We start from the raw sequence: 12,145 nt of genomic DNA, 5'->3' as shown, positions 1-12,145 counted from the left end.
GGAACTTGATCTTGTTTTTCATTCTGAAATTGATCTGAAAACTTTTTTTTTTTTTTTTCTCTTGGCTAACGTAGTCGTAGTAGAAACCAGAAGGGCTTCTGCTTTAGGGCGCTTAGTACTGTCAAACATTTATAAGACTTTTTCCTTATGAATCATTAACCCTTTCAGTTCTAGGCATAATTGTCAGTTCATTGAAATTTCGGTAGTGGCTCCCGCCCACACCCGTCCAACAAAGTAACTATTCCGCGTTGGCTTAAGTTTAAATTTTGGTTTTATTTTAACACTTATTTGGCATCGTGACTGTACATGTTGCAACTACGTAGAAATAAGCACGTTTGTTTAAATCGTGGCTGAGGGAAAGACAACTTCGCATCCGACTTTTTTTTTTTTTTTAAAGAGCATCATATTTAGGGAAGAAATAAAAGAATGGAAAAGCCACCCTGAAGGACTTGGACAGTGTTATGTTTACATTCTAACAAGGACATGTTCTTACATGGAAATGATACCACGTTCCTACTTCTTCCCCAACCCGTCTGTATGCGAAAACACTGCAGACGTTGTTTACCTTTTTTTTTCTCTCTCTTTGGAAAGCACTTTTCCTGCGTGTGAGGGGGGATTTGCGGGAATACCCTTATCAGTTTATGAGTGGAAGCAGAGCTTGTCTTCTGAGCCTTCTGTATTTGTTATAACTTTAGTTACAGTAAACTGTAGCCCATCAGTGACTTCTGGGAATTCGTACACTTTCAGATTTAAATGGAAAGTGCTATTTGTAGCTGAGGGCTCCTAAAGGAATTCTCTCCAGGGAATTCTATTGAACAGTTTTATGTTTTGTTTTTACTTTTTCAATTTGGCGTCAGATGCCCACAGTCAAAAGAAGGAGTTGCCCCCCCTTCCGCCCCCATCTTTCCTTCTCTTTTCCTATGGTCCAAATGATCTCGGAAAAGCTGCAGCTCAGTGATGCTGGCAGGATGCAGCCCTTTTCAGCCTTCCCTGTGAGAGGATGAAAGAGATCGCGCTGCAGAGGGGGGGGGAGCGAGTTGTTTTGAAAGTTGTTTTGAGTTGGGAGCTGGTGGGAAAGTTCAGGCTTCCCCATTTGGAAAAGGCAGGCTGGGTTCCGCTCCTGCACCACACGCGCTTTCCATTTTTAGCTTCATTCAGAGGCAGACAGAGCTCCTTCCTCTTCCTCTCCTTGTTTGTGACACTTTTCTGAGGCAGCTTTTCCACAGCGCTGAGGGTCTGGCGGCCATGACCCCAGGCGTCCTGGGACAGAGGACTAGGCGCCCCCACCGTTTTTCTGCCGTGAGAGGTAAAGCCAGGGATTGTTTGGAGGTGGTTCTTTTCTTTTCCTTTTCCTTTTTTTTTCTTTTTTTCACTTTGTCCCCCAATGTGGTTGCCACACTTTTTTTTTTTTTTTTTTTTTTTTGACTAAGGATAGCATTTAAAAACCTTGCTTCTCCAAGGCAATCTTTCTACGGCTTTCTGGCTCTTACTCAACTGTACCAAGCACTCTGCATCTGCTTTTAAAGTCTTCAGACGACTGTATTAGTCATAGCCTCTCTCGGAGGAGCCACAGGACAATGGGGATTAAAGGCCTTTCCTTTCTCTTCCAGGCTGCCCCTAAGTGTAACTCCAGTGCTGTGAAGGTTCCAGGGTTGGCAGAGGGGACTGAGGGGACCATGAAAATGGACATGGAGGACGCGGACATGACTCTGTGGACAGAGGCCGAGTTTGAGGAGAAGTGTACATACATTGTGAACGACCACCCCTGGGATTCTGGCACCGAAGGAGGCGCTTCGGTTCAGGCAGAGGCATCCTTACCGAGGAATCTGCTTTTCAAATATGCCACAAACAGCAAAGAGGTAAGCCTCTGGTTTCTTGCTGAAGAAGATTGGCACCTGACGCCAAATCTCCCTACTTGCCCTTGAGGCCTCGTATGTCTGTGAGAATCTGTAAGTATCAGTAAATAACTGATCACTTAATTCACTTCTTTCATTGCTTTCTCTTACCCTAAGTCCATCCCTTCTTATTCCTCCAGCTCTCGACTGTTCCATACGAATTAGTAAACTGAAATCTTTTGGCAAGTTGACATGTCTTGGAAAAGCCGAATTGCAGCATGGGGTGGGTGAAATTGTCAGCAGCTTTGAGAAAGTTTTCTGGCTATTCTGGCCCTCGTCCCCCAGTATACTAGCTTTTGAGGGAGAGAAACTTTTTCTTAGAAAAAATGTTTGACATGTTTTTTTTGTCTCTTTTTGGTCATGAGATGGCTTTATTTATTTACTTTTTTAACGAGCCAGCTTTATTAGCTGGGTTTCTAAAATTGTTCTCAAAACCTTGACGTGTTGATGAACTGAAGTGACGGTATAAACCGAGAAGAGTTTCATGTAAAAGTGCCCTCTGTCCGGATGACATCAGAGCTAACCCCTGTTTATCTGTGGCAGCTCCTTTGCTCTGACCGGGCTGGCAGGCCAATTTCTTCTTGGCCTCTGAAGTGGGTACACCCTTTGTTGTTTCAAAGGGGCTGAAAACCCAAACTTGGAATGAGCAAAGGATTTGTGTTTACCCTTTTCTATAATGATTGTAGCTAGGCATAATGTTTGGCTGTGAAATAACTTGCAGAACCACCTCTTGTTTTGAGAATTCAGCTACTGCAGCTGCTTTCATTGGTCTACTGCCTGCCGGGCTGAGCTGGAGGAATCCTCCCCTCCACAGCCCTGCCATCACAACCATTCCCACAGGTCACTGTCCGTCCTATCACTGCCTTCAGAAAGTCGCAAAAAGGGGGTCATTTGCTGTAGGAGCCCAGAATTCTATACTGGGACTATGCATTACAACCATGTCAAATCACTTTCCTCCTTCCCTAAGGAACAGCATTTGAAGGAGTTGAGAGCCAGTTTGGGAAATACTTTGTCTCTTTCCTGTTTGTGTATCTGAGTTCAGTGTTTTTGGTGAGGGGGTGACACAGCTGTCTAAAATTAAATAGAGCAACTCTGCTTTGGGTTTCATTAAAGCTCAACTTTTTTTTTTTTTCTTTTTTTCTTTTTTCCTGCTGGGAGAGAGGAGCCTGATTTCATAAAAAGCAAAATTTAAATTGTATTTTTATGTGAACATTACCAAAAATTTCACGCCAGAGATCGGCCTTAATTACACCTCTTTCTGAAAGTAATGCCCTTCTCTATAGAAGGTCTCTTAATATGTGGCCCATGGAATCAGTGTAGGATTTGTTTGGGTATTTAAGGTTTGGCTGTGGCTTTATAAGGTGTAGCATTTTTTCCCATATCAAATTTGACCAAATATTGATCCGTTCCCAGGTTTCAATTGTGCTGTGTTGCCCCATCCAGCCCCTTGGGATTGAAATCAAGACCTCCATTCTGTGGGTCAGCCTTGCCTTTTAGTTCTGTAGTGTTTTTACCCTCAGTTCAGCTCTTAGCTTAAGTTTTTCAGTTTTCATCATTCTATGTAAAATCATAGCTAAATAGAATAATGCCCTTATTCCAAGGTTCAGAAAGATAGTCACTTACTTAAGGTATATACTTAGAGCCAGAGCCAGGACTTGGAGCAAAGTTCTTCAGACTTCCCCAACCAATGCTACTTGATTGTGCTACACTGGCCCCTCTTGGTGTCACTGTGGTTTTATTTATCGTCTTAACATAACTTCAGGACGATCATTTATTAAGCTTGTTTGGTGTTTTTTTCTCTGAATGTGTAACTCCCTATTTCATGTATTCCGCACCCAAAAAGCATACAGTGCCTGTATTCCTAAGAAGGGTCCTTCAAAACGAACCTAATAAGAGATCAGGTTTCTCTTATTCTATTTTCCCCTAGAAATGCTTGAAGAGAGCGGTATATCTGTAGTCCCTCATCATAAGAGCAACCAGGAAACCAACTTAAATGTAATACTGTCTTAAGCTCTCTCTGGAATGTGTACCTGTTATTCTGTTTCTCCCTCCTTCCTTTTTGCACTTTGGGGAAGGAGAGGTCCCTCCAGGTGGTGAAGGAGAACCGTGGGATTGAGCCATTGAGAATATGAGAGCTGCACACCAGTTCTAGAACAGAAATCTTCAGGATGGGTGAAATGTTCACATTATCATTATTCAGTTAGTTCTTTCAGTCCCACAAGCCGTGGAAAGAGGAAAAAAGCCTTTGTACGTGTAGTTTTCCTCTGACTGATTTATCTTGCCCTTCTTTAAATGTTTTCATTTAAGTAGCAGAAGATGTTACATTATGTACTGATGTGCTGACATCCTGGGGATTTTTTTTTTAGCAAAGACCATTTTTCATTATGAATTTGTGCTATGTGTTAGCACCTTTTTTCTTTTTGGTTTAAAAACAAAACATACAAACCATATTTCTGATCTTGACCCTCATTGTTAGATTTGGTTTAGAATCATTCTGCACCTTTAATGAGGCTGTTCTTACTTCCTATTTCCAGAACTCAAACCAAATATAGACATACTATTCAAAAAACTTTTAAAACTTTTTAAACTGCTGGGTTATTCTTTTAGGGGGATTTTCCCCTTGACCTCCTGAAATAATCTTCTGTGAATACTTGAATACAGAAAGATCGATTTAAACACTTCTGTTCTGGAAGCAGGAGCCTGTACTGAGGTTGCTTGTGTTGAATTCAGAGGCTCTGTGGCTCTGAGCCTGACCTCCAGAGTTGTGTGGCAGTGAAACGTCAGGCCGAAGATGGGGACTCAGTGTCCATTTTCATTGAAGTCCATTATTAAGCCATCTCTAAAAAGTATCTTGCCATAAGTGCCATTCCCTCTTCATGCTGCCTTTTATTGTGGAGACCATGTACCCAGGCATTGCCGCATTTCCTTTTATATGAAGATAATTAAGAAGGAAACTTTCCTAAAACATGGCTATCCACTCCACCCCGTTTTTTAAAAAATGGGGTGAAGTACAGGCTGAAGTCTTGATCCACTACAGAGCTCTAGTCATCTCAATGCAACTATCCTTGTATTCAAAATAGAATTTTAATCGAATGAGTCATTTTTATGGAGGGAGAGGGGAAGAGGTAGCTAGTAATTTAAATGATATTAATATAATTTGGGGTGAGGATGCTTATACCACATTTAGACCTGAATGATGTTTCTGCTTGAAACTCACTGCGATGCATGTGTATTCATATATTCTAAAGAGGGAATTTGCTTTCAAAAAAAAAAAAAAGCACATTTATTCTCCTTACTATCAGACTTTCATTCAGCACCCCAAGTCCACCTGTACTAAGTTGTGACATCTTCATTTTGTAAAATGGAAAACAAGCCCTGTTTTTTGTCTGCAAGCCTTGGACTTCAGGGTACGTTCTGTAACTGAGGCCACTGACAGGTCTGAAGGGGTCAGCCCCACACGTAACACACAGTGGGGAGGAGCAGGCAGGCGGGGAAGTGTTGAGGCCAGTGTCCTCTCGCTGGTGGGTTTATGGGAGGCACACAGCAGTCCGTGCCCAGCGGGGATGCTTTAGGACCCTGGTCAGTTCCAGTGAAGTTTCCTTCCCGAACTAGGTGAACACATTCTTAGTCTTTTTAGCTCTGGGAAATTCAAGGCACATACCAGGTTCCCCTGTATCATAGGCTAGCTCCAAGGATAGAACTTTGTTGGCTAAGATTCACATCTGGATCTTTCCAGGGCCAGAGGGAGAAGTATGACTTGGTGTCCCACTTCCCACGAAAAACTACCCTGGTTCCGATCCCCACTCCCGTTACCTGGCTGAGCACTGGAATCTTAGAATTAGAATCTTAGAGTTGCAGCTCTTATGTGCTCTTTGAATAATGTCTCAGACATGGATTTGAGGTGAAGGTGCTGATTGTGAGATAGGGTGCTGGACTGGGAACGGATAGAGATGGTATATAAGCTACACCGTTCCTTCCAACCTTGAAATTCTATGATTTTCTGTCTATTTATTCATATGTGTGAGTTTATATGTACCCAAAGCTCTGTGCATCACACAGCTTAAAATATTAGGGTTCTGTCTCACTTGCAAAGATAATCTAATATTGAGGCTCTTTTTATTTGTTTGGGACTTGAGGATTTTCACAGACCTCCCTTTCCTAACAAATTATTCTCCTGTCTGGCCCGCTGAGTCTCATTTGTAAGGTTATCGATGGCAAGAGCTACTTCCCGTGCTGTCATACAGCTTCCCCAGTGACTTGCCTATAGCTGTGCTCAAAGGTGTCAGGTGGCTTATGTCTACTGCAGATTCCTTTGTGGGAACAAAATGCTACTTGACTTCTTCTGGACCGTAAGAAAATGGTGTATGGTTCTTAGTGTAAGATTGATAGCTGAATACCACGAAGCCCATTGGTTAAAAGAATGGCAATTCAGAAGAAAAACCCTGGCCTCAATGTCATGCTGCTTGTTGGTAATCAAGCTCTGACCCCCAAGACACTGTCTGCGAGAGACTATAATTTAAAACAAGGTTGATAAACCAGTTGAGTACCTTTTTTAAAATTACTGCTTTAAAGTGGATATGTTGAAAATATCAACTGCTAATTATTGGCTCACCAACAAATGACATTATTTGTTTTTCCTGTTTGTCATTTTAATATTATGGAATAATCACTCAGATATGAATGCCAAATGATTTGCGTCATAGAAGCCAATTCCATGCATTTTTCAAATTAATTACTTTCAATAATATATCATAAACAATGAGCCTCTGAATAAGTAAGTCTACTTAAGCTTTAGGATGTATTTTTATCTCAAGACTGTTCTGAAGTACTCCTGTCCCCCAGAGCTATACTGCCAACATATACCAATAACGATGAACTGTTATTGAAAGGGCAGATAGATGTAAATGAGGCAGAGGAGGAGGATGAAATGAACATCTGCTTTTTTCAGCTCTTGCCAGAAATTCATAACGGGCCAAAAATAACACTAGCTCACCAACCTTGTTTCAACTTGTGTTAGGTATAGGAAATTTTCTTTTTTTCTGTTTTTCCAGTCTGGGTATGCTCCATTGGCTTGTATATTGAATACTAAATTTTTTAAAATTAATTCTTTAAGTCACGTACATGAGAAAGCCTAGTCTGTCACAAGCATGTAGGTATGCTTATTCCATATTCATTTAAACGGAGACAAATTATTGATGAGATTAGTGAGGTGTCAGTGTATATCATAACCAAAATCTTAGATTCCACTGCAGACATTTATTGCTTCATGTATTTGGGCCTTACCATTTCAGGTACACAATTATAAAGGAGCCACCAGGGATAATAAAAACTGGAAATAAATACGTTTTACCTCCCTTCTTGGTCCGTATCAGTAAGGTATTCAGTAAGTGGTTTGTAGGCTGTTTGGAGCAAAAAGAAAATGAAAAGAGGAAAGTGAGTGAATAAAAACCAAAACAAAATGTACTGCAAAATGTCCTAAGGGACTATTACAGAGAAGGAGTTCTTTTGAATTGCTTCCTGATTCCTGGTTGGCGACTTTTTTTTTCAAACCCACCCCCCCAAAGAAATTTACGATCAAGGAGGAACTGGTATAGTTAACATGTTTCTTTAGCAAGGCCCTACAAAGTCAAAATGTGTGATCCATCCAAGTCTGAGAAGGTCATTTCCTCAGATCTTAGAACCCACAGCTCTCCTCGGTATAAATTCCACTTCAAAGGAAGACTTTTGACCACTGTTGAGTAGAAGATGCTAGAGAAGAACAAAGTTACTTGAAAGAATTCCCTTCTATTAAAGAGAACTTACAAGTTATAAGAAGAAAAAAAAAACAAAAACCCTCATCTGGAATGAAAAAAATATAATATGTTTTGTTTCTGGTTCCTTAGGCCTTTGTGGGACAACCAAAGAACATTATTTTGGTTTCTGAGGTTAAAACTATTTTATTCCCCTTAAGCACACTGTGTTTATGGCTTGAGGGAGAAGAAGAAATAGGAAACTAGGAGCGGGCTGAAGTGGTCTAACCTTGACTGTCTAATTCTGCAGTATCTGAAACTCGTTCTAAAATGGAATGGTTACCCTCTCCATTCTCGCATAAAAAGTATTAATTAAAGTAAAATAGAGGACCCTCAGTCACCAGAGAATTAGACTGTTTTATACTTGGTTATGTATTTGCTTATGATCTGCGAGTTTAAAAGATGGTCTTCCCCAAAAGTCAAGCTCGTTGTTAATTTTGTAGGCACCATTAATGTCTGCTCTCCATAGTACAATTTCATCATTGTTGGTTATATTACCATTTGACAGTTCAGTTCATTGAAATGAAAAGATCAATGAATATTTTACAGTTGAACTCATTGTTTCATATGTTTTACCCCCTTTAGGTTATTGGAGTGGTGAGTAAAGAATACATACCAAAGGGGACACGTTTTGGACCTCTAATAGGTGAAATCTACACCAATGATACAGTTCCCAAGAACGCCAACAGGAAATATTTTTGGCGGGTAAGTAGGGAAATTTTTCCAGACTCATTAAGTATTAGGGGAAAAAATGAAACTAAAATTGCTGGGTCACTTCCTTTTTCAACGTGTCCTGGGGCTCCCCACAAGTATTCAGGGTCCCCATGGACATAGGGAATTCTAAGCAATCGTGATGAACCTGGTTAAATGTTTGGCCTGGGAAACACAGCCTGTAGGTGGTTAGGGATGGAGAGATGGTCTATATGTGAATCTTAATTTTTGCAATTCATAAGAGCTTTGTGATGAAAGGAAACAGTTTGCTGCTTGCTTCAAGGGTAAGTTCATTTGCATTTCTGTGCAAGGAAGTAGTAATGAGTCACCAAGCCTTAGATTTCACCCCTTGTTGATTTCTTGCTGACTTAACTTTAATTGAATGGACAAGTAATCATAAATGAATTACCTCGAAAATAAATGCCTTTAAGGAAGGATGGGTAGAAGATGGTACTAGGGGAATGAAGATGGACCACAAGACTCGTCCTGTTTCAATGCACCTGTACCATGAAACTATTGGGTTTGACAGTACGTAAGTTACTCCCATAGCGTAAGGGAAATGCTTATAATCATTCGGGATGATAAACTTTCCTTTAACATCCAAAGAGTCTGGCCAATACAATTTCCTTTGGAATATCACAGTTAGAAGGGATCTCACAGGACTTCCGTGGTGGCGCAGTGGTTAAGAATCCGCCTGCCAATGCAGGAGACACGGGTTCAAGCCCTGATCCGGGAAGATCCCACATGCCGCGGAGCAACTAAGCCCGTGCACCACAACTACTGAGCCTGCACTCTATAGAGCCCGTGTGCCACAACTACTGAAGCCCATGCACCTAGAGCCCGTGCTCCGCAACAAAGAGAAGCCACTGCAATGAGAATCCCGCACACCACAACGAAGAGTAGCCCCCGCTCGCCGCAACTAGAGAAAGCGCACGCAGCAAGGAAGACCCAACACAGCCAAAAATAAAAAATTAATTAGTTAATTAATTTTAAAAATAAAAAAGGACCTCACAGGTGAACTAATTAGATGGAATCTGTGAGTAAAAGACCCTGGATTAGGATGAACAGAGAAAAAATTGGACTGCTTTCCATTTTCCCATAGATCTCTCTGGGATACTTGGTTTCCTCAATTAGAAAATAAAGCTACGTTTACTAAATTTAAAAGCAATTTTTTACATACATACTTGCATAAAATGTACATGATTACTGGGAAACTGTTACTAAAATTCTTTTAAGAAACAGCTGCATGGTAGCAACAAAAGTTGTATTATACTTACTCTGGCCAGATATACCTAGAATGCTTATATCATTTGGACGAGTATATTTATAAAAGACTTCTATTTGGGGATCACTCAGAAGCTGTTCCTAAGAAACAAGCTTTTTTTTTTTAATCTGGGAAGTTTTGTGTTTTAAGAAATGTATTTTACTATTTTCCAAACAAAAGAGATCACTGAGAATTTTTCACTTTGAGTTCTGTGCTCACAATTTTTATTTAATAATTAGTCATGCTTAAAATATATTTAATAGCTGACTAATAATGGGCAAAATGTAAGCGAGTTCATTTTTCCCTTTACTGCCAATAAGGTCTTCTCAGAAGTGAGCCATAGACACGTGTAACTCTTGGAGTTGAAGGTCGGAATTAAGAAAATCCAGCATAAGTCTCGTTAATTCATGATCCTTTTGAAAAAAATGACAAGAAATATTTAAGAACCTCCTATCTCTGTCCCAGTTCCCTGGTTCATTGAAGATTCACTCTAAGTAGCTGAAATGCTTTCCTTGGGAGGATTTATTGAAATCGGTCCTTCACATGCAAAGGATATTGTAGGAGATAACTTCCCACATGTTGCTAAAAGCATCCTGATTTTGCTGGCAGGAATATGAACATCTGTTGTGAGGAAAGAAAAAGTTTCATGCAAATTACACAGTCAAAGAAGAGAAGGGATGTTCAAGTTGAGAAACCAGTGACATTTCTTGTAACTGTGCTATGAGTCAGCACGTTTTTAATCTTCTTGATAATATATGGAAATGTAGTGAGGGTGATAGGGAGCAGTGTTCATCTGACGTATCATTATTTTATTTTCTTGTGGGTGTGGGTGCGTGTGTGTGTGTGTGTGTGTGTGTAAGACTTCATGGCATTGACATTTCTGTTTTTAAATGAGGATACAGTAAATTGTAGTCCGTGGAAGGCTGACTGGAATCAACATACCCGTAGATTTAGAAAGCAGTTTCCGCCCAGCGAAGAGTGCAAGAGCGATGGAACCCCGTGTTCCTGGAAGTTTGCACATCAGAGTAAACAAACTTGAAAACCCCTCTTGATAGCAGAATTCACCCGGCCTTGTTCCATTTTCTCTTAACAAAACACACCGCAAAAGCTCTCACAAGCTGCTTTGATGAAGCCACATGTATTTCCCCCTTCACAATTTACAGGAAGTTACTCTTAAAAGAAAGTGATTCTGGTGTTTACTGCCCGTGTTAAAGGGACAGAGTTCCTTTTTGTCTGATAACATTTGAGCGAAATACAGAAACACTTTAGAGACTAACATAGCATGTGACTGAGAACAAAGCAATAACCTGCTGTCCGGTTAGAGCAAAACTTCTGCTATGAACCAGGCCCTATGACTTGGAACCTCTAAGTTGCAGGTAACCAGGTATTTCTTATATATATGTAAGGATCTCTTAAGTCTGAAGACGAGTTGGGTACATCTTAAAAAAGAGGGAAAGAGAGAAACTTTCTGTGGAAGGGTAAGGCGTTTGTTTATAAAGTTGTTTATAAAGTTTCAGTAAGAATGTATACTTTAATTTTTCCTATTCTTACCTCTACCTTTTTACCGAGTGGCCTGAGGGTATCTGTTAACCAAAAGCAGTATTACTCTAGGGCAGACTTTGAATTCTTCATTTTGCATTGCCTTTAAAGAACAACATGGTTTCTTTCTGTTCTTTTACCAAAAACACGAACCCTATGGCTCTGTGAGTGGTGTTTTAGCCCAACCTCCTCACGGATAAGAGGGTTCCCTCTCCCCTCCTCTGCCTTGGAAGAAAAGTGCAAGGCCGAACACGTTTATCAAGAGGAAAAGTGACTTCTCAGTAGACTGTCTGATGTTGGCTTCTGTCCCAGTGTTCACTTTGTTATGGCAGGTGAAGTTCACCTTGGCCTCACCCAGCATTTCCACAAAAAGGCAAGCTTCCAAGTATTCATATGAACAAGTGTTACTGCTGGACTTGGAGGCTTGGGGGTGGAGGATGTTTGCATAGTTTAAGCCTTGGGCGGGGGTGTAGGAAACAGCAAGTACAGAGGCCATAGAAAAAGTTGAGAGACTCGGTTTGACGTACTCAGTCGGGTTGGTCTAATACCCAGTGACTCAAAGCATTAAAAGTCTGTGTGATCGCAACTCAAGTTAGTGGCATCGCCTGTGTGCCATTCACTGTGGTAGCAGAAACAGTACTCGGTGGTTGTTTAGTCCTTCTGAGGCAGCTCTTTAAATGAAATCTTGTGTTTCACTCTTCTGTTACTTTTCCTGTTAGTTTTCCCCAGAAGTGAAAAGACACTAAAACTGAAATGAAAAAGGTAACTGACAAAGTGTGCCTTCCCTGTTTCTGCCCTTATTTCTGCTGATTCAAGACAACTCCGGCTAAACTGATTTCCTTTTCTAACCAGGCAATAAGGGACCAGAAATCAAACCCGGTATTTGCTGGGTTTATTCTCAGAGGTGCCAGGGAAGCTTTTCGTTGCTTTGGGGCTTTCTTTTCCAT

The 12,145-nt window shown here is 40.7% G+C and overlaps 1 protein-coding gene across 5 annotated transcripts in view; it reads left to right on the top strand.

The window, feature by feature from the left end:
• The window catches only part of PRDM1 (PR/SET domain 1), a 44,051-nt gene that overhangs the window by 20,878 nt on the left and 11,028 nt on the right, over positions 1-12,145 (top strand). For 3 of the 5 annotated variants that reach the window (XM_082404748.1, XM_082404746.1, XM_082404750.1), the window contains exons 2-3: positions 1,611-1,859; positions 8,270-8,389. In XM_082404748.1, the coding sequence (XP_082260874.1) occupies positions 1,611-1,859; positions 8,270-8,389 (369 nt within the window). Of the gene's footprint in view, positions 1-2; positions 1,307-1,610; positions 11,961-12,145 lie in introns of those variants that run through there. The other 2 variants (XM_082404747.1, XM_082404749.1) reach the window with 2 other exon arrangements.

This window comes from Balaenoptera borealis (genome assembly GCF_965194805.1).
Source record: "Balaenoptera borealis genome assembly, chromosome: 9".
NCBI lineage: Eukaryota > Metazoa > Chordata > Mammalia > Artiodactyla > Balaenopteridae > Balaenoptera > Balaenoptera borealis.
This window is presented reverse-complemented; position numbering and strand designations above follow the sequence as displayed.